Source organism: Artibeus jamaicensis, unplaced genomic scaffold (assembly GCF_021234435.1).
Source record: "Artibeus jamaicensis isolate MK-2021 breed Jamaican fruit bat unplaced genomic scaffold, CSHL_Jam_final contig_519, whole genome shotgun sequence".
NCBI classification, from domain to species: Eukaryota; Metazoa; Chordata; class Mammalia; order Chiroptera; family Phyllostomidae; genus Artibeus; species Artibeus jamaicensis.
Window position 1 is genome coordinate 30,578,389 of NW_026521871.1, and position 27,576 is coordinate 30,605,964.

Consider the following 27,576-nt stretch of genomic DNA (forward strand, 5'->3'; position numbering starts at 1 on the left):
AAGATGAATAAGAGACCAAGTCATCTGCTGTGTATCACTGTTCCTATAATTGACAATACTATACTGTACACTGAAAAATTAGGTAAGAGGGTAGATGGAATGCTAAGTGCTCTTATCACAAAATAAAAGACAACTAAAAAATACTAATAAGCAAATAAACAAAAGCAATAGATATGTCCTAATAAATATTTAAATATACTGAGATACTAGAGTAATAACATAATTTTTTAATCTAGTGGTGGAACCAAGTCTAGTAATAATATAAATATATTAACAGAAATTTGATGTAGAAAACTGGTGTATATTTCAATTATATGTGGAGAAATAATCACTTCTAAAACAAAAAGTAAACTTCACAATAACATGCTATTTATTGTTATGTGTAGGTTTATTACTGTTATTTTTCAATGACTTTTAAAAATTCTCAGTTTCACTTTCTGATACAGAATACATCTATAGTTATAAACATATAAACAAAAACTCTTTGGTCTCTGAATAATTTTTAAGACTGTAAAGGTGTCCTGAGATCAAAAAGTTTGACGTCAGCTGGGGCTTATTCAATACTGGGCCCCCTTGCTCTGGGCTGTCTGCTCTTTTGCCCATCACCGCTGAGAACACTTCCTAAAACAGGCAGTCGGAAGAATGTGGACTTCCAAATCAGGCAAAACCAATGCCAAATTCAGGCTTTCCCTCTTACTAGCTGTGGGGCTTGGTGGGAGCTGTTTAGGCTCTCTGGACCTTAGTCATCTCACCCGAAACTGGGGTCCTATTCTCAAACCATCTCCCTGAAGACATTTGTCAATTATGGAACAAAAACATAAGTTCACAAGGGAGACACCACCATCTGCAAGGAAGATGTCACCTTATCCAGGTGATCAAGGCTAACACCAGTATCAGCATCACGTTCTCTGTCTACCTGATACGATGCACTGAGAAGGACGCATCACTTGCCCAGAATATGTAACCTCAACCTCATTTTGAGAAAGCACTGGATGAGCCCACGTGAAGAGACACGCTATACAACAAGTAAGCAGTAGCCATTGAGTGTCAGGATCATGAAAGACAAGAAAAAAACAGGGAATGCCACAGAAGACTAAGTAGACACAACAACTATATACAACCTGGAACCTCAGATTGGACCCTGGAACAGGAAGAGGACATTGGGGGGGGGGGGAACTGGTAAAACTGAAGTAAGATTTGTATTTAGTTAACAGTGTAGAATGGATGTTGCTTTTCTAGGACTGTCCCTCTTTTAAAAAGCTTTCCCTCTTTTTACATTTTTATCAACATTAAGAATATTTGTGATAGGCAAAATAATGCCTTCCTAAAGCTATCCGCCTGGAATTTTTGAATAAGTTACTTTACATAGCAAAGGGGAATTAATGTTGCTAACCCTGCAATTTTAAAATAGGGAGATCATCTTCGAGGATCTGAGAGGGCCTGATAGAACCACAGAAGTCCTTTAAGGTGGAACAGAGCGGAGGAGAGAGAAACTAGAGAGACAGCGGCATTGGAAGGACATGGCCTGACACCGCTGCCTTTGAAAATGGACAAAAGGGAGCATAAGCCAAGGAGTGCAGGCAGCCTCCAGACTCTGGGAGAGCAAGGCTGTGGAGCCTGCAGAAGAAATGCTGTCCTGCCGACCCCGTGACTTACGAGACCCGTTTCAGACTTCTGACCTCCGGAGCTGGGAGACAGTCCAGTTGTCCTGTGTAAGTCACAGTGTGATACTTCATTACAGAAGGAACAAAAAAGCAATACAGTATGTTCTCTAGGCATTCAATGTAATTTTACTTGATATTAAGAAATCAAAAACTGAAATTGAATAACTGCTGAACTTCAGGGGTTTCTTTCTCACAAAATATATTAGTTACTAAAATATCTCTTCAGGATAAAAATAGTGATTATGAAAAATGTGTGGGAGCTGGAGTCATTATGCCTTGTATTAAGTGTTTCACTTTAAATAATGTTGGTTGGCTTCCTGCTGTTACTGGTAAGAAAGTCAAAAGAGTAAGGCTTTTTCCAGCTCGACTTCCATTACCTCCCAATTTTAATGGTATGTTGCTTTTATATGAAGGTTTGTAATTTTTATATTAATTATATTTTGTTTTGAAAACATAATTCCCAGATATCTTAATCTTTAAAATAGAAAAATTATCCTAGACTTTTACTCTGAATTAAGATGTACAGTGTACCTGCCCAGATTTCTACCATAGCTTTTTCATTCCTGAGTTCTTAATTTTGATTTGTTCTTTAAACCATCAGTAGTTATTTCCAAAGGGCCTTCCTGGATGTTATACTTTTCAGCCTAAGAATGTCTGCTCTTATCACTTAACTCAAAGGACAATTTAGTAGTTTGTGAAATTATTTGGTTACATTAACTTCATATTTGTAGACATCAGTCTCCTGACTCCTAATAATTTCTCCTGTTTACTATATTTTCTCTTTCCATTCTTTTCTAAAGCATAGTTGACATACAATATCCTATTAGTTTCTAGTGTACAACATAGTGATTTGATACCCATATACCTTACAAAGTGATCACCACAAGTCTAGTAACATTTTGGCACTGAAAGAGCATTACAACATTATTGACTGTGTTCCTTACGTGGTACAGTATGTCCCCGTGATTTACTTATTTTATAACTAGAAACTTGGATCTCTTAATCCCCTTCGTCGTTTTTGCCCATCTTCCACTCCATCCCCTCTCTTTTCTTTCCTAATTAGCTAGATTTAATCAGAAAGAGCTTCATCATGAAATGGTCTCATTTTTATAACTGTCTTCCAGAATGGCCCCCCCAGAGTCCTCCCCACCTCAAGGAGTGGCAAGGCCATTCTTTCAAGAGCTTAGGCCAAAAGCCTTGGTGTCATTCCTGACTCCACTCTTTCAATCTCAACTCTACCTCTATTGTGTCAGGAATCCTGTCATTTACAGCAACAAAATAATGTCCAGAATTCAACCATTTCTCACCCCAACCTCACCATGGCCATGCTGGTCTACGCTACCATCTCTCTTTCCTGGAGTACTACGATAACTGCTCTCTTTGCTTCTGGACTGCCTACTCTCAGCATATTCTCCGCACAGTAGTTACAACAATCCTGTAAAATATGTGACAGTTCCTGTCCCTCCTCCGTCAAAACTGTCCAACAACCCAGAGTTAAAAGTCAAAGTTTTCCCCACATCCTATGATATCCTGTGTGATCATGTCCCTACGATCCTCACTCTTCTCACTCCAGTCCACTCACCTTGATGCTCCTTGAACACACCAGACACACTCCTGCCTCTGGGCTTTGCACTCACATTTCCTCCACTGGCAACTCTCTTGCCCAAGATAGCTAATGGCTTAGTCAGTAACTTTCTTCAAGTCTTTATTCAAAACTCACTTTCTTTACCCACCTGGAATTTCAACCCCTCCCTGAAGCTTTCTATTCCTCTTCTTACATTCCTTGTTCTCTTGAGTACTCATCATTTTCCAACATAAGACATATTTTACATGAATCTTATTTACTATCTGTCTCCCTCAGTTCAATGTAGGCTCCATGAAGGTGGGGATTTTTGTCCTTTTGTTCACTCCTGAGTCTTCAATGCATAGGACAATGCTGGGCACATGTAACTGCTGGATCCATTGTGTTTAGTTGACTGCATAAATGCATTATACCCCATCCTTGTTTGTTTGCTGCTAGTGACAGTTTGCTTTTAAAAGATTCTAATTCATGTCAAATTTTGGAGATGGGAGAGTCTACGAGTGAGCCTTGCTGGACTGACTCATCTGTAAGTCTCGGCACCGAGGACCTCATATCCTCTGCACTCCTTTCTAGGCCCTTTCCTACAGGATCAGCCTGGCTGGTTTGGTCAGAGCACGGCCTGGTTCCTGCCAAGCTCTAAACTTTGCTTCCGAAAATCCCTACTTGAAATAATCTCTTCAGTCCTGTCTATAGTTTGGAATTATACCCACTCTATAAAACTTATTGGTGATCACTTTAAGGTAGACATACCTCTTATTATTAAGATTCTACACTCCCTGATGGCATTAACACTTTTTTTTTCCAATATGACTTGCAGAATACCTTGAATTTGGTAAATCCTCAGTAAATATTTGTTGATTTATATATGCATGTAGAAAGTTAAATACAACCACAAGAGGAGAGACATAAAGTGCTGCATGAGCTGGGGAATGCAAAACAAATGCACCAGTCTGGACTGGTTATGAGCATCTGGAAGCCTTTAGCATCAACAAGAATTAGTAGTATAGTAAGTAGTAAAATGATTGTTATAAGTATTAAACATCCCAGCGATTGTTCCGACTGCTGTGTGTTATTTTATTTATTCCTCATCACAGTGCTATAATACACTATTGCTCTGATCTTACAAAGGAGGAAGCTGAGGAACAGAGGTTTAAGAAATCTGACTCAATTCAGACAGTTAGTGATGGGCAAGTCTAGACTCCAACCAGGACAGTCTGACTATGACCTGACTTCTCTATTACTGCTACAGGAAAACTGAATGAAAGGGTTCACGTCTTTGAAGGTAAAGGAAGCACATTAGTTTCCTAGGTCTGCTGCAAGAGTGCCACAAACGTCATGGTTTAAACAGTAGAAACTCCCAATCCCGGAGGTCAGAAGCCTGAGATCGAAGTGTCAGCAGTGCTGGGTCCTCCCGGAAACTCTAAAGGAGCATCTGTTCCACCCTCCTCCCTAGATTCTGGTGGCCATTGGCAGTCCTTGGTGCTCCTTGGCTTACAGACGCATCACTGCAGTCTCTGCCTCTGTCTTCACACTGTCTTCTCAGCATATCTCTGCCTCTGTTTTCTCTTATAAGGACTTGTCATCGGATTTAGGGCTCATCATAATCCAAGAATGGTCTCATTGGACAAGCCTCCCTTCAATTACATTTGCAAAGACCTTTATTCCAAATAACAGTGCAGCCTGGCTGCTACTATAAGAACAGACTCTCCAGGTCTTGATGAACTAGAGGCCCCTTGACTCATTCCACTAGAAGGGACATATCTTTTTGGGGCCACGATGCAACCCACTTCAGGAAGTAATGAAAAACTTTTGGGTGGAGGAAAACTCCATGGTAGGCTTAACAGGGCAGAACTAAATCTGCCTGGCTAGTACTGTACTCCGCATTCCCTGTGCCCAGCAGAGTGGGCCCCTGACAAGTAGTTGTTGAAAGCTGAATGTTGATGAAAGGTGATTGCCTCGGAGCAGCAGGGTCAATTAAGATATGAGTGACAAGGGCATAATGGTACCTACGAAGGTATAAGGATAATGGCTGTGGGAAACTTCTAAAGGAAGAATTCCAGAATTCCTAGAGGAAGCCTAGAAAGAAAAAAAAAAGCCAGTGGTCTTGAAGAGATTTCTACAGAACCAGACAACAGCTTTTGAAGCTCAGAGAGGCGAACAGCTTCTTGAGAAAATAGAATCAATTATAATAAATCTTTCAGAGGAAAAAGAAACAGCACTGACTTTTTTTTTACTCACCATGAAAAACATAGAGTTTAAGTCACACAGGAACTGAAATAAATAGACATTACTTGGGCCACATAAGCGTCTTGGAGATGGAAACTCACGAAGCACGCTTCCATGAGCCAGGCCATGCGATAAACAGACCATTAACCAAAGACCCACAAGGAGCTCACCCCCACACCACGGCCGTCCAGGCCAGCGCCTTCCTGGTTCAACTGCCAGGCCTCTCCCTGCCTGTGGAGGCCTCGCTAACTCAGGCTTTTTGGTGACTTTCCCCAATACAGGTGTCAATAACTGTTAAGTATTTCACTTGACCCTTCATTCCTAATTAAATTCTACTCCCTCTTTAGTCTTCTGTAATCTGCTGGTTCGAACACTTTCGATTCATTAACATGATCAACTGGTTTTCAATAAAAGGAATTCATGTCGTTCTCTGGTCAGAAGGGCGTTGTTATTGGATCAAGTGGGGCAGACCTCTGGGCTTCACCTGCCCTGCGCGCGGTCCGAGGCAGTGTACCGGTGCTGCTGTGCTGGGCCCTGACACAGTCTGCTGGTGGGACAGCAGCCAAACACCTGCAATCATTTCTCCGGTTCGCACCACAGTCTTCTGTTTGGGAGAAAACTACTTTCACTGAACCGAAAGTGTCATGGACCTGGGGCTGGGTCCCAGGTCCACAGCTCCTCTTCGCACCTCCACGTCCTCATGTAGAAAGACGGGTTGTCAGTATCTGCCAATTGCAGCAAACCGATCCTTCCTCCACAGTGAGTACAGAAAGAAGAGAACAACTTTTCTGTGAGTTTTACTTTTAGACAGTTGAAATGTAAGATAGACATTTAATAATTGTAGTGACTACTGAAACAGGTTTGCCGCTGGAAGTACCTGGAGAACTTTAAAAGAAAGTTAGGTGTGAAGGTTTTCTCCCTGAGTGGTACTGCTGCGTAGGGCTTTTTTGAGATGAGGGACTACTTTAGAAGTGTGCTGTCCAACCCCTGTCCAAGGTAGCCACTAACCACAGGCAATTCTTAAGCATTTTTCCCTCCAGTCTTACTGAGATATAACTGACACATAACACTGTATTACTTTCAGCACTTGACATGTGACTAACGTGAATGAGGAACAGATTTTAAATTTTTATTTAATTTCTAACTAGTCATGCACTGCTTAAAGACCGATTCTTCTGAGAAATGTGTCATCAGGCAATTTTGTTGTGGGAACATCAGAGTGCACGTACACAGCCGAGATGGTACAGCCTGCTACACGCCGAGGCTACGTGATAGAGCGTATTGCTCCCAGGCTGCAACCCAGCGCAGCACGTTAGCATACGAGAGAAAATGATGCAATCCGGAGAGAGATGCGGCGAACATCACATGTATAAGGCCGCTGCTGGCGTGATGTGGCATGCTGTTTTACAGCAAACATTTTTTATGAGCAGAAAAAAATACACTATAAAATAATAATAAAAATATAGCATAGTAAATAAATACGTAAGCAAGCAATACAGTAATTCATTATTAAATATTAGGTACTGTACATAATTGTCTGTGCTGTACTTTTATACGGCTGGCAGCACAGTAGGCTGGTTTACACCAGCATCTCCAGAGACATGTGAGGGATGCGCTGCTGTACGACTTCACATCGGCTACAATGTCACCAGGCGATAAGAATTTTTCAGCTCTCTTATAATCTTACAGTGCCATTGTCATATATGCAGTCTGCTGTTGACCAAACTGTCATTATGCAGCACATGACTGTGATTAAAGTTTGAATTTAAGTAACCACATGTGGCAGTTGCTATCAAATTAGACAGCATAGTTCTAGACAAATTGCTCTTAGCATGTGTTCCTCAAATCAGCAGCAACAGCATCAGGGAACTTGTTAGAAATGCAAATTCCTGAGCTCCATCCCAGACTTACGAATCGGAAGCCCTGGGGGTGGGGCTCTGCCAGGGCTGTGCTGGTAAATGTGTAACAACTGGCTCCTGGGGAGCCAGGGGAGCTTCTCAGTCCTGATTAGTAGCATTTGCCAACATCCCTGGTGTAAATAGCATCACCATAGCTGATTTCAAACTCCACACATATCCCTGAACACGAGATAGGAAGGGGATGTGCACAGTGGGCTCCGAGAGTCCATCAAGGACTTTGACAAGCAGCCCAGTGAGAAAGCACGCACTCAGACACACCAAGCAAAGTCGCCGTGAGCAGCCAGGCAGCCCCTCAGCCTCTGTGCTTGAGGTAGCCCGACTCGGATTATCACGATCTGCTCATTTCTGAGCGTGGACAAGCCTGAGCCTCAACTCCTCAAAGTAGAGGGTCACGTGCCCCCCTGCCTTCCATTACAGGAGCCATTTGGAACCTTCCAGCATCTCGATAAGTGACATCACAGGCGTAACCCACCCCAGCACTGGACCCAAGACAGAAGCTGCACGAACTCTCCTACCACTTTTCTCTCCCACGTAAAAAGAAAAGGTTGAGAACCTGCTCCAACTGATTTTTACCTAAACCTTTTACAAATTTCAAAAAATTTCTAAGGATACTCTATAGTTGTTTACAATATACAGTAGTCAGACAATACCATTTAAACATGTCACTTCGCCACTTCCAGGGTATGCCCTTCTTTAAGATAAATATGGCCTGCCTATCTCACCAGATTTGTAAGAATCAAATGATTTTACTAAGCACGTACAATCACACCGGGAATATTCTAATTCCACGTGCAACCCCCTTAGAGAGACAAAATCATACATTTATTTGACGTGAACACAAACTTTTCCCTTTCTAGAAATCTATGCTATGGAAAAGCATCTACTGAAATTTCTGTATAATCTTACTAAAGGAGAAAATAATAGAAGCCAGAGCAACTTTCTAAAACCAGGCATTCATTTACACACACACAGCCTGCAATAAAGAGTACGGGCCAAGTGCCTATATATCAGACAAACTCCCCAATTTCAATACAAACCCAGAGCAGAGAGTTCCATTAAAATAACCGCATGTGTTACCTGAATATTTCTACTGCAAAAGTCAGAGTCACGCCTACCAAGCTCTATATTTTAATTTACTGAATTTGGCCTAAATCCCAAACGAGACAACAGTGGAAAACCTAATGTATATTCTTACCCTTATTATGCTTCTTAGTACAAAATGTATTTATATTTATAATGTATTTACAGAAAATAGCTGGAAATTTTAGCTGCCAGTTTATGGGCTCCAGATGGCTGGCATAGGAGCATCTTTTAAAGAAAGAACTTTGTCTAGGGTCCTACTTCTGGGTAAACATTGGTGTCCCTGACCCACCAGCAGCAGGGCAAACACGTTTGTAGGGACTCGGCCCTAGTTACAGGGACTGTCTACAGGCTTGACAAAGAAGGTAATTTTTCTTGGTGCTAAACTAACTGGCCCAGATGGATACAATTAAAACCACAGTTTGACAAATAAACTAACCAACTGGAGTGATTTTACATTTCTCATAAATATAAAAACTATAAAAGTGTATTCTAAATCATACTTAATTCATATAGCAAAGGTGTTTATAAACTATAATAAGAAGAATTCCTGAGTAGTTAAAAACTGACCAGAACCAATTCGAAGATGTTACGTGGAACTTGATAAAATATTCCAACTTGCTTTGACACTATTTTTTTTTTTTAGTGAGAAACTATTGTTTCATGTACTGAGCTAGGCTCTTTGGATATTATCTAACTTATTCCTCACTTAACCCCCAAAATTGGGTGTTATTATTATTGCCATTACACAAGTGAGAAAACTGAGGCTTGGAAAATTATTTTTATTATTTTGCTGAAATCCACACGGCTGAAAATGGCGTAACTGGGAAAATGATCAGTCTGGATGAAATGAACAGTCTGGATCCAAACCTCTTCTTCTTTTAAAGATTTTATTTATTTATTTTTAGAGAGAGGTGGAGGAAGGGAGAAATTGATGCACAAGATATATTTATTAATCAGCTGCCTCTCACAAGCCCCCAACTAGGGACTGGCCACAACCCAGGCGTGTGCCCTGACCAGGAATCTAACTGGTAACCTTTCACTTTGCAGGATCATGCCCAACCAACTGAGCCATACCAGTCAGGGCAAAACCTCTTTCAAGTACACTAGTACTCTAGCAGATTGTTGTGAAATATGTATGGGTATTCTTTTTTCTTTTAATTTGAACATCCTGGAGATACAGTTACTCTAAGTTAGAGAAGTATAGAATTATAGACTGTGTATTTAAATACCACTTGACTCATCTCAAGCATGTGGAGTGACTCAAATTAACCACTGGCATCCGGTTGCCTCTCAGCTCTTTTTCCAAGGCCTAGATCAGCTGCAAGGCCTGCAGTGAGCTGACGGCCTCCCACTGCAGTGCCCGGGCATCTGTTGTGCACTTGAGCTGGGAGGATAGAGGGGCACAGCGTTTCTGCCCGTGTGGGATTCCTCTCCGGGAAATGTTTGATCCAGAATGGGCTGATCCCTTGGGCTGACCGAGGCTGTCTCCGGGCTTTAGTGAAGTCTGAGGCTCTTCCTACCCACTCCTCCCTACTCACCTTTCATAGGTGTCAGGCCTGCAACACAGGCTGAAGACACTCTCCACCTACTCCTGACCCCACTCCCATCATTCTTGCAACAGAAATTACCCTCCACACATCTCTGTACTTCTAACTCTGTCTTAGCATCTGCTTCCCAGAGGACCCAGCTGACACCACCAGTAATAAGTATTTTCAGAGAGGCCCTCCCCACCCTGTTAAAAAGCAGTCACTCGCCAGTCCGTGTTTGCCTGTGCTCTGTCACATGGAAAGTGCTGTCATGATGTGACAGGGAGACTAAGCTGCTGTAAACAAAAGGGCCAGTGTGCACTGTAACACAGACTATCAGTGGAGTACTATATACAGGGTACAACCTCTTCACCTCATTAATGTGTATGTATGTTTAACAAATACACTAAGGAGTCTGGAGACTTACTTTATGACGATGTGACCACTTCTATTAAACTAAAGTAATATCTACGGTTACTGCAGAGGAAGAAACCACATTTTTGCACCACTGGCGGCCTGCATAAGTGATTATTTAAATGTAGGGGTATCTGCTGAGAAACAGGCAACAGACAGGAGACTCAGGAAGCGTGAGCGAAGGGTAACTATGCTCATACCCCCAAAATTCCCCTTTATTTTTTATCTTTCCGGCATCCACTTGGTCCACCTTGTCACTGAGCTTAGAGTCTGATGGTATTCAAACTTTGATTTACATAAGGATCACTGAGATTTTGTTAAAAACCCATCTTCTGGTCCAGCTAGTCTAGAGTGGGGTGTGAGAGTCTGCATTTCTAACAAGTTTTCGGGATGCCCGCGCTGCTGGCCCGCAGACCGTGCTCTGAGTGGCCAGGGCCTGGCTGGCTGGCTGGCTCTGGGCGGCTGTGCCTCAGTGCACATCTGTGCTGCAAGCGCTCGTCAGGGCTGCCGTCAGATCCGAATCAATGACTACTGTCCGCATAACAGGGAACATGCACTCTGGCTATGATGCCGCCCGGGGGGCATCTGGAGCTGAGAGACTGTGGGTGTGTGATTTACTGAGAGTGAGAAGTTAGAGGTGAGGTATGGAACGTCAGCAAGCTGGCTCCAGACAACAAGGACGCGCTAGGAACAGTGAGAACGTGGCCTGTGAACACATTAGCACAGTCTGGAGAGTGACCTCCTCGTCAATAATAGCCCAGAGCTAAAGGGGTCGAAGGAAACATTTTTAAAAATTTTCAAAACCTGCTTTTTCTAAACCCGCAGTCACTTTCTAGCCCTCTTCAGTATAGCACTAATATATCTCATTTAGTGTGCCATAAATACACAAAGATTAGTCTTGTTCAAAATCAGTAATCTCACAAATGAAAGAAGGCTAAATATATAGCTGCAGACTATTTGTCCATAAGCAAATGTTTACACAAATTGTCAAATGACATTTTATTTTTTAAAAGACTTTACTTATTTATTTTTAGAAAGATGGGAAGGGAGGAAAAAAGAGAGGGAGAGAAACATCAGTGTGTGGTTGCCTCTCACGTGCACCCCCAATGGGGGCCTGGCCTGCAACCCAGGATGTGCCCTGAATGGGAATCGAACTGGCGACCCTTGGGTTCACAGGCCATTGCTCAATCCACTGAGCCACACCAGCCAGGGCTCAAACTATGATATTTTAAAACAGGGTTGTGGGGAGGTGCAGCATAGAGGAAAGGGGGGAGTTTCATTTAATTCTATGCTATCTGGAGACAGGAAAACAGGCCACGTAGAATTCAGCTGGGGAGAGGAGTTGGGTTTGTTCATTTTTTTCCTAGATTCAGAATAAAAATTAACCTGAGATATAGAAAGGATAAAGTCACCTTGTTCTCTGCAACTCGAAATGCGCAGGTACAAAATGCAGTGAAAGATTGCAGGCTTTTGAAACTCTACATATGCAGGGTCCAACAGAAGAAACACCTGTAATAATATGGGTGTAATAATTTATCATTTTAATTTGAATATTTCACCTGAAGTATCATATAGTGTGCTATGATATTGTTATGTTACAGAATTACATGCTCATGATTTTATAATAAAAGAGTTTGTAATGAAAAGGGGGCATTATTTGTGCAGGACCCTGTATATACTTAGCCAGATAACCTATAACAGCAAGAAGAAACTCCCATTAATAATATAAGGCCAGCAAGAGAAACCCAAACAAGTCAAGGGGCTAGCAGGAAAGGATGATCAGCGTTGGCTGGGAAGCTGGGTTCGTAGAGTTCCACTCCACACTCGTAAGACCTGTATCCTCACATGTGGACACCAGTGCACCGAACAGGAAGATGAATTGATGAAGAACCAATCCTGCAACCTCAGAGAAGAGCCTGACCGGTGAGCTGCAAATGCTGGCAACAACACAAACACACTTTCTGCAGATGGACACAGACAAAATGACTTTTTGAGAATAAGCCAACTTACACAGACAGAGACATGATACGTAGACATATTATGATGAAACATGACAATCATTTTGGACCTTTTTGTAAGTTTTCTCTTTTGCGGTTTTGAATTGTTTTAGAAGAAAGAGAAAAAGAGAAATTAGAAAATGCCGTTAGCTGTGAATGGCAAAAGGTATTAGATACTGCTGTTCAGTGCGGGAAAGTTTTGGTTTTCTTTCCCCTGAAGATATGCTTTCAAACATTGAAAAGACCAACAAGCGAACCTAGGAGGGGCTGGTACTGATGCGGCCTTCACTGTTGCAAAACAAAACATAAAGCCCCTTTGTGAAGATCAGACAGGACGAACTTAAGTATATATTACAAATACCTAAATTAAAGTCTGCTCAAAACACCAAAGCAAAATATTTCAATCATTTCAACAACAAATTAGCAGGAGAGTCAGAGATGGCTATCTGACTGGTAGCAGACACGATCCAGTACAGCTCTATTCCTTTTCTACAGCAGCCCAGCTTCCTCCAGACATCCTAACGATGCCCTCCAGGTGGCGAGTACTTGAGCCCTGAGTGCAGCTGGGAAACTTCCGTGCTGGGAAAACAATTTCATCGACCAAAGGAAATGCATACTGTGGCATTCCAAAACGCTGTCCGAAGCATGATTATATGAGGTTTCAGTCTATTATATTTTGCATTCTATCCTACTTTAAAGCCATAATTAATGCTTATTTAATTTTCTGCTTAATTGATTAATTCTAAACCTGAACCACAATAGGACAAGCAAGGCCACTTACAGATGCTTTCAGCCCAACCATCAGGGAGCTTAGTTTAATAATTACTGTACAATTTATATTTAGCTAGGGATGGACCATGGAATCACACACAGCTTTCTCAGGTAAGCTGAGAGGTCCATGGGTGCAGACTTTCTTTATGAATAACTGATATTCTGGGGACTGATTTTCCTTATTTCTATTTTGCCTGCTTAGTACCCAATGGCGAAGTGGCTGGTTGGGCAGGTGTTATTCTGCGTCTACTTTAATTTTTCACATTAAATGTAATCTTTTAAATTTCAATTACAGGCACCTGCCCAGCCTGTCATGCAGAAAGAACACTCTAAATTATTAAATGTGCCTTGGGTGGGGAGTCAGCGCATCTTCATTCAATATTAGATTTATTCTAATTATCCTCTAGAGCTCAGAAAATTAGGGAGTAACTGCAGGAGTAAATATGAGAGTCAGGTGGAAACACAAATATAACTCAGTGGAATGTGTGATAAATGTGAAACAAAACTACCATCAATTTATATTTATAAGTCAGGTCTCTAAGTTATCTAAAGCTCTGGAAGAGGAGGACCATCTAGGAATATAGAAGTGGTATTTTGTTTTCTTTTCTGAGGCTAACGAGCCCGGCAGATCCACAGCTTCCCTGTCTGGGCTGGGGTTTGGAGTCCGGGCTACTGCTCTTTGTTCTTTTTGCTCAGGTGGTCTGGATGGGTACGAGGTCCGTGCAGACCCGGTGGTATGGCTCCCTGCCTGCCCACGTGACCCTCCCACTGTAAAGACAGAAGAGAGGAGCTGAAGGATCCCAGCCCCTCACCCTTACACAGCCAATTTTCCTCTTAAGAGAAGATCCGGGAACTTCTTAGCACTCCTGGAAGGAAGACAATGTTGTTCAATTGACATTAGAATAAAACTCCATGATCATTTTCAGGACTGAGGACTTTGTGTCTCAAGAGACCTTCCCAGTTGTTTACTATCTCCATGATTTCCCCCAAGGTTCTCCTGGCCATTCATTAGCTAAAACAAAGAGTAACGTGAATTACTCATGATTTTTTTCCTTTCTTTATTTTTCCCTGGACATGTTATCTATGTTTTTTTTAATCAACTTATTGAGGTATAATTTATAGACAATAAAATGCACTCATTTAAAGTACAGAATTCAATGAGCTTTGATAGATATATACATCTGGGTAACCATCACTACAATGAAGGCATCAAACATTTCCATCGCCCCAAAGGTGTTGGTATGGAGTCAGTTCCCACCACCCCAACCCCCAGGAAACCACTGGCCTCATTTCCATCACTGCAGATAAGTGCTGCTGGTTCTAGAACTTTGCAGAAATGGAATCATTCAATAAGAACTCTTTTGTCTGAGGCTTCTTTCACTTAGCATAATGCTTTTGGTATTCATCCACACTCTTGTATGTACTGACAATTTGTTATTTTTCATTGCTAAGTAGTATTCCATTGCATGGTAAACTGGAGGTTTGCCCATTTGCCTGTTGATTGACTCTTGTCTCTAATCTGTGGTCCTATGACTAACACTGCTGAGAACATTTGTGTACAGATCTTGTAGCCCTGCTTTCATCTCTCTAGGGCAAGTATATAGAAGTGGAATCACTGTCAAGAGATGTTTTCTTTTCTAAAATTAAAATGGTAAGAAGACCTCATTGTCTAACAGAGTTCAAATCGCCTTATTTGCAAGTGAAGATGAGGAAGATAAGTCATGAAGTAGCTCACACTGGGAAGGGCACGTGGGCTTCTCCGGGCCAAGTGCGACCCTCTTGGGGTCCCTCACATAGGGAAGCGGCTGAAAGGAAAATTAAGAGGTGACAGCTGGTTGGGCTGTCGGGAGACAGCCAGGTGTACAGCAGTGAAGCCTCCGCATTTGAACAATTGGGTTGATTTACAGGAACTAGTATAAAGGACACATGACAACAACTAAAAGGGTAGAAATGGGAGGGAGGTGGGGAGCACTGAGGGGGTAGCTGAAATGGGAGTAAAAGACAGAAAACTGTACTTGAACAACAATTAAATTAAAAAAAAAAAAAAACCCAATTGGGTGGAGAACTACACTCTGAGTGGGCCCAGGGCCACAAGTCTTGGACTATTCCAGCTTTGCAAATGCTATTCTGACACTCAGCCGTGAGTTGCTGAGATAAGGGGAGAGTGTGGTGAAGGGCCTGGCAAAAATTAATAATGTGCAACAAATCATCAGCATTACATATGAGGATTTAAATATAAATCCTTACGTAAAGGAGTCATTTCTTTAATGTTCTAGTTGTTTTCTCCATGGCCCCGGCTGGATTAAATAAGCTATCATCAACTAAGTGGATATCAAATGTAAATAATGTCTCACCATGTCTTTCTTCTCTGCAACTAAACACTTACATCCCAGAGGGGATTTTTCCATTCAACATCAAAGAAAGATTAAACATTTCGTGTAGGATCTTAAAAATGACTGTGTAATTTTATTTTACATATATATATATATATGCAAGATAACAAACAAACAAACAAAAACTTCTCTGGGTGCTGAAAATCTGGAGTCAAGGCTTCCAAAAGCCAAAAGAATGGGGGAAATAATAACCACTTCATGGTTCATCACCAAATTAGTCTCCTGTCTCAGAATTGCATGATTAAGCTATGTGATCACTAATCACCTTGTAGTTGCTCACCATTCATGTAATCAATCATCTACTCAAAGTTTACATTTTCGTAGTTCTAAGTCTCTCTTTTCAATTTAATATTTAAGAAAAACAGAATTAAAAAACACAAATTTACAGAGAGGAGTAAATAAAGGAAACGTTCAAAGTATTTTACAAGGAAACTGGCCCAGCTAAAAGTACTGTGTATGTTTGGATCTTACGGCTTATTATGGACATCTGAGTAGTGTTTCCTTATGGCTCACGCCCTGTGGCAGGGCTGTGGGAGGAGGAATTCAGCCTCTGTCATTCACAATAATTATCCTAGAGACACATGAAGAATCTCCGCCTTATGAAAGTTCAATTACTGGACATGCTTGTGTTTCTTGCAAATCGTTGCTCCTACCTACCACCTCCAAATACACACTCAATGGCAATGGAAAGGGTGCTGCTCTGGTGAGCACCGGTAGGCTGGAGCGAATTCCTCAATGTCTTGGCTTCTCACCTATAAAACTAGTAGTGAGTATTGTACTTTTTGTCCTTGAGCCCAGAGGCTGGGCCCAGACGTCCTGACCCTGTACTGTCCATTCCACACCTTGTTCTAAGGCTTCCTCTTCACGGACGGTGCTGGCCCTGCCCTCCCGCAGAGCAATAGATCATCCCTCTCGGGTGTTAGGCAGTGGCCCCTCAGTTTCATATTCTCAAAAGGAAAAGCTCATGGAATATTACCATGCTTCCAAATTCTTCTTGTGGAAAATAACAAATAATATATTAAAGAAATACCTGTAAAAAATTGTTTAAGGTACAAATCCATCTGATATATGTATTTGTTTGTTATTTGTTACCAGATGGCGGCCATGAGACCATTTTAAAAGTGGGCAAATGCCAACCTAAGGAGCATCCAGTGCCAGTTTTTTTACAGCTGGAGGAGGCCACACAAGCTCTAACAGCTCAATTAGGAAGGCATCAAGTGCAAATCTGGGCTGAGATGACCAGCCAAGCCAACTTTTCACTACCTTCATTCTCACTTTAAGAAGAGAACTCAACTGCTGCCAGAGAGAGTGGCTGGCCCATCATGCAGCTGTGAGGATACACTTCCCAGACCTCCAACTATAAGGATCACACTTGGCCAAGGGCCCGGCAGCCGCATTCTCTCAGCAGCTACTGCACCTCCCCACGGGCTACTACAGCAGAGGTACGAAATCAGGCCTCTGATGGCTGACTTTGCTTAAGGACTGCCTGATGCCTTGGCTGCCTTTGTCTGCCTAAGCAGACTAGTACATACCATGGAACTTCCTCTTGGAAGTTTGGAATAAACTGGAATCATGGCCTGATGGTTCTCTCAGCCTTTTGCAGCTCCTTTCCTATCTCCTTTCATGCAAACATTTCCCCTAATTATATCTTTGCATTTTTAGTCACACCTTGGCACCTGCTTCCCAGGGGTCCAGACCAACCTTCATTCATTCATTCATTCATTCATTCATCCACGTATTCATTCATTCAAGAAATATTTACTGAGTATCTACAATGTCCTAGGCACTGGAGAGAGAGGTGCAAGATTGAGAGGGCCCCTACTTTCATAACCGTCCCCCTTCAGAGTCACAAACTGCTTCGCTTTCCTCGGCTTTTACCGTGCTGGGCACTGGGCTCAGAGCACCTCACGTGGGAGTCTCATTGGTTTTCCACAACCACCCTTGAAGGGGGCGTTATTTTTGTTTCATGGGTAAGTGGAGATTAAGTTGCTAGGGGCTTCCCTGACAGCCTGCGTTTTTACTCCCAAACCCATGCTTTTCAGTCATTAGGATATGATGCACCTCCCCTACCGGGCGCCGGCTCTGAGCACACTTGTTTTCTGGCAATGACCACACATCCACATAATTGATTTTTCAAAGCCTGACTTCATTTCTTCACTTGGAGTTTGTGGGGGCCAGGAACACCATTTACAGAAGGGAGAAGCAGGGCTTCACAGCATTCGCAGTTCTATCCCGTTCCACAGTCAGGTTAATGACCGCATGATTCAACCCATGCAGAAAAGGTCCTTCACCTGATGTGAGTTTCTAACTCAGCTTCACTAAGAAAATAAGACCGTCTAAGCCCTTGGTTTCTCTGTTTTTCATCCTGGTCACAGCCCAGCTCTGACAAACAGATGGAAGGTGGTTACATACTTCCAGGGCTTCTCTCAGAGGCCAGCCAGGCCTGCTGCAGGACCAGCTACACCAACCCACATGTCAGCTGAAAGCACCCTTCTGAATGCTGATGCAAACTCCTACCATGATCTCCAAGGTCAATTATGGTGTCCTCTACACTTGACTCGAACACACCGAGGTCCAGGCAAGGAATGGGCTGAGACTCAGGCGGGTTCTCCGAAGTCGGGTCATCGGATGCCTTGCGGAAGGTAATTAACAGTTCATGACAAACATAAAAGTAAACAGGGCTGCCACAAGTAAAACAATATTCTTCTTTAGAAATCTATTTGAAAGCAAAAGCCTACCTAATCTTCTCCCTTAAACATGTTAACATTTTCAAATTTCAAGGCAGCAGCCTGGGATAAGAGACACTGCCTTGAATAAATGGGGCAAACCATTTTAACCTCCCCTGGCCTGTTTCGGGGCCATGACCAGGGTGGGGCATGTAGGATGCCCAGGGTGCAAAACTGAAGGAGACGCTGACTTTCAGGCTCATGTAAGAGCCAGATCGATCGGCAGCTGAGAACGAGCGCCTCCTTCGAATCTGCGCCCAGGGCATCGCACTTACCCCCCCTCCCCCAGCCCAGCCCTGCTCAGTTTCCTCATCTCAAGATTAGAGGCATGGATTTAGATGCCCTCCAAATTCTCACCTAGCCTTAAAAGTTCTATGACTTCATAAATTCAAATTTCCTAAAAAAGATCTACAAGGACACATGAAAAAACTCATACTTCAAAAAAAGTTAAATTTCTCAAGCATGTCAATAGGTATTTCAATAAATCATTTTGCTTTTTTTTAGTTGTGGGTGTGTGTTTACAACATAGAGCTAATGCTGAATCGAATCATTTTCCACGACATGTGGCCTTCTTGGAGAACTTCCAAGAATGTCTTCTTATTAAAAAAGAAAGAAAAGTTTGAACGAATCTTAAATGAATAAATAAAAGCCATGACACACTGTGATGCTGCATTTGTGAAAATACTATCGTAAAACATTTTTGAGAAGCCCATTTGTTGTATGTACTGTGTAATCATTGCTGCATGAGGTGACAGTGATCTCACAGGTGAAGGACCAGTGACAGCACACAGAGAACTCTGAGAACGAAGAACGGAGACTGCATGAAATGTGCACTTCAGAAATTACTGGGGAAAAAGTACGTGGACTCTCAATAGACTTTGATTTGCTGAGGTTCGCTTTGAAGAGAGGAGATAGCATTGTGATCGTTGTTTCTCTCAGAAAGAGAAAGACTTGGTCTCCCTTTGATCTGCATCACTATCGATATTTCACGTATGGAGACCTGATCTGCTATGCATTTTCCACGGACACCCACTTCTAATACCTTCAGAACCGTATATGCCACAGGATAAGAAAAAAAAAAGACTGGGCTTGTGTGTGTGCTGGTATCTAGTTGTTTTCAAGCTACCATCCTTTAAAGAAACAGTGTCTAATATGATTCCACATTCAACTCTGCTTCAAGATTTCAAAGTCCAAATTCAGACAAGCAGAAAATGACTGCACAAATAAAAGACCCTGTTATTTAGGTTGTGAAAAACAAAACACGCCAGTCTCCTAAGTGCCTCCAAGTTTTTTATAACGAGTTTGAGAGGTGACACAGGCAGCCCATTCTCTCCCCTGATTCTACCTCCTACAACTGCTTTTGAAATATGAAGTGGTTTCCTTCAGCTGGCAAGAGAGAAGAAAGAAGCAGCCCCAAGAGGTTAGGAAGACATCAAATCACAAATGTGTGGATGGGCAAAGATAGGAACATTTTCCTCTTCCTTCCTTTTCTCCTTTATCACCTTTTTCTTTAGCATCTTGCATCAGATTAGTTCAATTTCTTTCTTGGATTTTACATTTTTCAGCTCAATAATAACTTTCCTTGAGTGTTTAAAACCCTTCAATCCTTAAGCAAAGTGTTCAGCTTTCCATTTTTCTGCCTCTTTTGTTCTCTGAATGTCATTACACCTGCCTCACTCCTGTGCCTAGGAATGAGTAAACTTGCTTCTTCGCATGACCTCCTCCCATGATCCTCCTCCGGAGGCGAACAAGGAAGCCTTCCCTCAGGTCACTCCTTCTTTCCTTTCTTTCCCATTAAATGCTTCATTTCCTAAAGAGATTGTGAGAAGGTCTAGTCTGGGTGGCTTTTTCCTTCATCTGAAGGTGATCTTTTGCTTTCAAGTGCCCCAATTTCTGTCCACTGTGGTCCTGGACCAGTAGCATGAGAACCACCAGGAAGCTGCTTGCAGCTTGATGCAGCATCCCAGGTCCCCTCCAAAACAGACCCAATCAGAATCTGCATTTTCATAAGACAGACCAAAAGGTGATTTTGAAGTTTGAGAAGTGTTGCTATAAGCCATAAGAATTTGGAGGACAGCCAGTTAATTGTGGACCTGAGAGGTCAAAAAAGGTTTTCCTGTGGAGAAGGTGGCATTTGAAAGAGGGGAGATGGGATGCTATCAGTGGGCCAGAGGGAAATGCTTGATGTGATTGCTCAAAAGAGGACAAGAGATGGGGGGGGGTGGTGTGCTAAGAAACCCCTTCTGCAGAACTGAAACCACTAGAAGAGGATATTATTTTCAAGAGCCACATACCTGCCCCCATCATATGCAAACTTAAGAAACATGCTTCTGGAAAGTTCAGGGCCCAAGATCAAGTTGGTGATGCTAAATCTTAGAAGATCAAAGAATGCACTGACATCTTGCCAAGACAGCATCAGGCGCTTCCCCTTTTGCTCCCTTTGTTCCTACCTGATGGAAAGGGGGTGGCATCGGAAAGAACTGGGTACAAAATGTGGAGTCAGGATTGCACAGACTCTTTGTGAAACTCTCTTTGTCCAGGTTGGGCCAAGAACTGCACTCTCTGCCTGGCCCTGTGTTCTAGGGGATGAGACACAGCTAACAAAATCCGAGACGGCCTGCGTTATGGTCTGAGTCTTAAGTTATGTGAAGAGCCCCCCAATGACCCTGGTTTATAGGCAGGACAAGGTCTAATGCAATGTAGTTGTTTAACATTGATGATAATCACGTCGGAAGTGAAAAAGAACACAAAAACAATTATTTTCAAGGGTCAGTACAGAAAAGCAAAAAAGTTCCATAAATTATCTGACACTATAATGTAAGATGGCTCTTAAAACTACATTTTTATTTGCTATATGATAACTTCAAGAATAAAGAAAGTTAGTTTTTCCTTTTAAAATTGGGGTAACATTGGTTAACAATATTATATAATATGAGGGATATAAGACTGTAATTCAATATCTGTGTACTCTACAAATACTAGCACATCTGTACTCCTAAATATCTAATCTTAGGGGGTAAAATCACTTAGAAGCAAGGGTTCCTGCACATTTCATAAAAAAAAGTCCCACTTTCAATCAGCTGGTTGAACAAGCAGTTTACACATATTAACAAAAACAGAATTCTTATGTCAGACTCCTTGTGAAGACCTGTGGAAATTTGCAGTTCTCAGACTTGTGGGGAAGAAAGCCAATAGGCGCAGGAAAGAAAACCCACCTTTACAAGTTGTTTCAGGGACTAGAAAGGGTCTGGGGAGCTAGAGAAAGGCACGTAAGAGGTCAGCGGGGCATCCGGTGGTGGCATCAAAACCCTCCTCTAGGCAGGGACCCAGCACTACTGCTGACCACATGCCTGTCCAGCCCACACTTTCCCCATTCGCCAGGTTTCCCACCTCCCACGGGACCTGGGACCTGCAACAGGACCCACGGCTGGCTTCAGTGAATGGAGTGGGAGTTCGGTAGAAAATGGGGGGTGGGGAAAATGGTGGGTGGCATATCACCAACATCCCAAACTCTCTGCAAAAGGGCCCAACAGAGGGAGACTCTTAAGGTCAGAAAAGGCTGGATCCAACTTTGGTTTTCAGAATTCTAAAGTACTCGCAACCACAGAGTCACTGACAAAGGCAAAAAGCCTGTCAGAGGGAGGCACAGAACAAGTGTTCCTGGGCTGTGCCTGGCTGAGAGGGAGCGCTGCTGGGTGCTCCTGTGCAGCCCAGAGTTTGCAGCCCTGGGATGGCTGAGTCACAGCAGCAGGAGCACCCTCACACTGCAGGGACCACCCCCACAGCCTCAGGGGACTCGGCTCTTCCTGCCAAAGGGAGGAGTCTCCTTCAGATGCAGGGATCTCTGATGAATGAGCAAACAGAATGTGAGACAATTAGGTTCTCCATAAAAATGACTCTTTTCCAAAATGCTTTTACCAGAAGTGCTAGTGTTATACCCAGCTAGGAAAATTACAGCTAGGGCATTACCCAACCCAAATCTGCAGTTCCTGGAACAGGGTAATGAACAAACATCAGGGAACAACTGGGTTTAAAATTCTAGCCAAATAAGGTAACTAACCCGGCCCGCCAGAAAGTGCCCTCCAGCAGCAGCACCCACCAATCAGGGACCCTCGCGGTTTTTAAATAAGCCAATAGCTAACCGCCACCTCTGCTTCTGTATGCCTTTGCTTGCTTGCTAAAAAATATAAATACCCAGTAGTCTGTAAGCCAGGCGCGACTTCCATTTTGTAGCTCTGAGTAGCTACGTGACTCCGGTCACAGTTGGGGAAGTTCGCCCCTGCGCAGGAAAATCTTTGGCCATTAAAATTTTTATCAATTCGGTTCCGGACTCCGAGAGTGTGTATTTACCCACCGATCGTCTACAACACTAGGAGCTAATGTTGGTATCTACTGTTCAAATATGACCCCGAACAAAGGTGGCCTTAAGAATCAGAGCCTATGCCAAGTCCAATTTTTAACCATTAAAGAAAATGGTATTTGCTCTCCAGGGTCTTAGGATACAGAGGACAGACACCTGACGTTCATTTCATGTGAATATGCAACCCTATTTTTAATTGGGTGTCCATGGTAATTCTTCAAAGTTTGAATGGGATTATTAACACAAGATATAATATAGATGGAAGACAAAATAAAAAGGTAAAGAACAAAAAAATAAGTCAAAAAGAGAACAGTGGACTAAAGAGAAAAACCAACAATAGCATGGCTGAAATTCAAAATTAGATGTACACAAATTTGTTCTGCAAAGCCACAATTTTAACTCATCAATTGTTCACTCAGTGCTGATTATTTTGTAGGTCCTCAGTATTTGTTGGATGAATCAATGGCTCAACCCCTAAGTGTAGCTGCTTTGAATTAGTGTGGTCATCAGCTGCTGGCCTATATTTGAAAAGGAACATCTTCCCTGGAATTGGACAAAGTTGGCCTGGATGCTTTTTTTCCCTACCTTGCCCCTTTCCCTACCCAACTGGCCTCATGAATTTGAAAAAATCTGAAGCAAGAAAAGGCTTTATGTAAAGTATAAAATAAGAGTACTTACATGGAGTACATCAACAGTTAGCTGCTGAAAGTTCCAAGATCTTGATTCTTGCATTTGTTTGTTGTTTTCTTCATATTTTTCTTCAATAAGCTTTCTGCAAATTTAAAACAAATGCAGAAAAATAGCTGCAATTTGCTGAAAACACATCTATATTATATAGGTAAGTGTGAACCATTTCAACAGGAGAACTGGGGTGTTGGAAGCCAGGCCAATGAGGATTCCTCTCGTGAGGACGTGTGTGCAGTGCAGCCCCCACTGGCTTCTCCTTTAAAGTACACACAAGGATGCTGGCTCCTTTCTCTTCCTTAGAACTCCTAAAATGCAGAAGAATACAGGACTGACCCTGTGTGTTCTCTGACTGTAATGTCGGGGTTGGGGAAGGAGTGTCCCTGATGCCTAGCACATACTCGATAACTGCTTTTGGGGTGAAATAAACACATTTAAACAAGGATATGCAGCATCATTTCAAATTATGGAAAAGAATATGAGACTCACTGTGGAGGGGAATTTTTCTCAGACACATTTTCCTTATTCTCTCTACTACAGGAGAGTCAAATTTAATCTATTACTAAACTGAAGGACAGATTTGAGTTCCTGTGATTCCTTGTGTGCTGATTTATACTTAGATTGCTTTGAAAAGTCACTGAACATCCCCGTGGTCAAATTTTGTTGTCTATAAAATGGGTACATTATAATCCTTCTGACAACTGATCCATTTTCTAGTTAAAACATGTGACCACTCTTGAATCCTAGAAATAACAATGAAAAACAATCCCAATGCAAGTTGTTCATAAAATCAAGAACAGAAGTTATTTAAAAGGCATCAACTTTAAACAAGAAAATATGTCATGTAGAAGAGCTATATGATTTTCTTTTGTGTACAAAAATCTGAAAAAATAATTTGTAATATGGATGTATAATTAAATAGCCCCTTTAATCTGTTCCTAGTAGAGACTTAATTTTCTCTTTACCCTCAACCAATGACATGAATCATGATAACCTGGATGTATTGCCATTTCTGAGGTGATATAAATAGATTTGGGATGTGAGTTGATTCAAGGGCTCGAACAATTTATGTGAATATGTTTTCTCAGTAAAACCCACACTCAGTGGTGGTGCTTTGCAGAAACCAACTTGCACTGGCTCTCACGAGAAGACTGTGCACGTACCTCCCCAACTGAACAGTCCATGATAATCACACTGGTAGCTTAAAATTGGCTGCAATGGGAATCTTTCCACCACAGAAATCGGCAAACAAATCAGCAGTCGCTCCCCACCCCACTCACCTCACCAGCTCAGAGGTGGTGGTTACGCATCTACCAGCACACCACCACCCGTGAGCACTTTGAAGAAAGTCTTTTTCCACATTTATGAAAGAAAACATGTCTTAAGGGAAAAACAGTCTCTTGTTGGTTCATTATTGACAGACCTAGGCAGGCCTAGGAGGAATGGAAAATCACCAGGCGGGAAACTGCACCGTGGGAAACCGGCTGCCAATGTACCCAGGACAAATAGATGCTCGGCTAAGACTGGGGTCTGGGGTCAGCCTATCCGATATAACAGGATGCAGCTTTAACCCGAGGCTGACAAGATGCATGAAGAACAATGGTCAGCAGAAATGGCACCCAGCTCTAGCCAATCAGACTCTGACACCCCAACCAGCTACCCTTCACGGAGTTTTGCACTTAAAATCCCTGCCCTAAGAACAACCAAGAGAATCTTAACCTCCCTTGGTTGGCCCCCCAACCTCCCTTGGTTGGCTCCACTTCCCCTTACTCCCCACTAATAAACTCGCTCCTTGGCTCACTGTGTCCATCTGGTTTCTTGAGCGACTCCAGCCTAAACGGTCATGATATTCATCATAAGTACAAGGATATGTCTAAATCATTTTTCAGATACATTGAAAAGCTCACAAAATGAACATATTTTAAGTTTTGGGTTTCTGTATCTCCTTAGTTCTTGGTTGGGGCTTCTAAGCTACCAAAACATTGGCAGTAGAAGAAAGAAGAAAAAAAATTAGGAAATTGGATAACCTCCCAAATGGAAAATTGGTCTTGAGAAACTGGGACTCCGAGGCTTCGGAACGTCCCCTTTCCATGTCAATTCTCTATTACGGGCAGTGTTTCCCAGCAGCCCTGCCCGGAGCCTGGACACGTTTCACAGGGCTTCACCGGACAGAACAGAGCTGTTTCCAAACTGCTTCCTAAGGCCAACAATTTCCTGCCAGAACCTTCTTCTCTCTGCAGACCAGTCAGGTCTCCTGGCAGAGGGGATGCAGCAAACACCTAGAGAATAAAGGCAGACCTTGGGGTCACCCTTTTCACCCTCACTCTGGTTCAGAAGGTGTCAGCAACAGCAAGGTTCCACTTGGAGGCTGATGATATTTTCATTACTCGTAACCACGCTGATAGTCAGGCTTCCTTTTCACACAAGACTGAGAGCCTAATGTGATTAGTCCCTACAATCCAATCACCATCTAAGGCTCAATAACCATCTTTTGAGGGAACAAGTGAATGAATAAACGGATACATGTATAACGAGTACATGCATCTTGTTTTCTTGTTTTGGCTGTGCTCTTCCTCAGTAAACCCCTTCAGAGCCCTGGGAAACGTCCAAAGGGCTGGGGGGCCGGGGAAGGGCAGCTCACTTCATCGTCCCGGTGGCTTTCTCATCAACCGCCTGGAGCTTCCTCAGCCGCATCCTTTCCCTCGGTGTCATTTTCTGCACTTCAGAGAGCGCCCGCGGAGTCTGTGGGTGGATCTGTTTTTGTCTAGAGAAAATAAAGATTCCCCACACAGAGCACATCCCAGACATGCTCAGAGAAATGAAAAAAATATTTTACAGAAGTATCATTATACTACTGAGGAGGGAAAAGCATCTCGAGACAGGCCAGGCAAAAACTAATAAAGTCTGGGTAGGTAATGAGCCAACCAGGACTGGTTAATTGGCAATATTTTTCAAATTAGATTTTTGTTTAAAAGCAAATTATGTACTTTCCAAATTTCTGCTCATTTCATTGCTTATAACTGACTTTCATAAAGTAAGACAAATTAGGATTCTGGCTATTAATAAGTAAATAGACAGGCAGACAAATTCAACCATGTGGATAGAACACAATCTTTGGAGATAGGCAGGGTGTGAATCTGATGGGCACCCTCATTGATTCGGTCTGTAGCCTTGGGCAAGTTACTGACCCTCTCTGAACCTCAGTTTCCTCATCCATAAAGAATGGGTGTATAGTGAGTATTATATGAGATAATGTACAATGTCTGACACATAAGACGTATCCCAGATGATGGCATTATAACAGCTAACATTTTCTATGTCTTAGATTCTAAGCCGAATACAGTAGGCACTTCTGTGACAGCATGGCATAGTGGTGAACTGTACCAGTTAATAAGATTCTCTGGGTTCAAATCTTTTACACCCTTGGAAAAGTTACTTAACATCTTTATAATCATTAAAATATAAATAGTACCCACTGCATAGGTTTTTTTCAAGTTTAAATGAGTGAATTAATGAAAAATGCTCATAACAGATGGTCATTACCCCCAAAATGTTAGCCAATATTATATAAAGAGGCTTTTTCTTTAAACAAATACGCTTACACTAATCGTGTATTGAAAGGTCTACAACCACATTCTCAGTGACATTTGTTTCTGTGCCTGACGTGGCTAGAGCCCAATACTACGAACACAGTAAGAAGTGTGATGATGAAATTGTAATGATCATTTAGGCAGGTCCCATCCCTCCAGAACACCATTTAGACCAGAGCCTCCAAGGGACGTGCAATTTCTAGAAATATACACCCCTTATTTTGTAAGACCAAATAACTCTCCTTAAAGCATAGTCACAGGTCTTGAAAATAACAGTAACGATCTGAAGTCAATATATCACAATGTGAAATACCACCCAAACAACTGGATTCTAGCACACTTTGTGAACGGTGTTTCATAATTACAGTGCAAAATGATAACAAAAATCAGTCCAGTATTTTAAAAATAAGTCATCTACTGCTCTCATGTCTCCAATCAATAGGACAAAGTAAAATTAAGAATATCCAGGCTTTCTTTAAAAAATAGGCAAGGTTATCGGAGCATGCCTGTAATGTATCCCACTAAAGTACGTTTACTTTAACTGGAGATCATGTGTTAAACAAAGCCTGAATATCTTTGATGGACCAGCTTCCTCCTCTTAAAATGCGAAGATAGAAAACAAACCGCTGGACTGGGTATTA

General features: G+C 42.3%; 1 protein-coding gene across 3 annotated transcripts in view; it reads right to left on the reverse strand.

Moving 5' to 3' along the window:
- The window catches only part of NEK11 (NIMA related kinase 11), a 215,089-nt gene that overhangs the window by 84,654 nt on the left and 102,859 nt on the right, over window positions 1-27,576 (reverse strand). For 2 of the 3 annotated variants that reach the window (XM_053669391.1, XM_053669393.1), the window contains exons 10-12: window positions 25,987-26,109; window positions 23,340-23,433; window positions 18,093-18,207 (exon numbers count right to left, since the gene is read on the reverse strand). In XM_053669391.1, the coding sequence (XP_053525366.1) occupies window positions 18,093-18,207; window positions 23,340-23,433; window positions 25,987-26,109 (332 nt within the window). The remainder of the gene's footprint in view (window positions 1-18,092; window positions 18,208-23,339; window positions 23,434-25,986; window positions 26,110-27,576) is intronic. The other variant, XM_053669392.1, reaches the window with a different exon arrangement.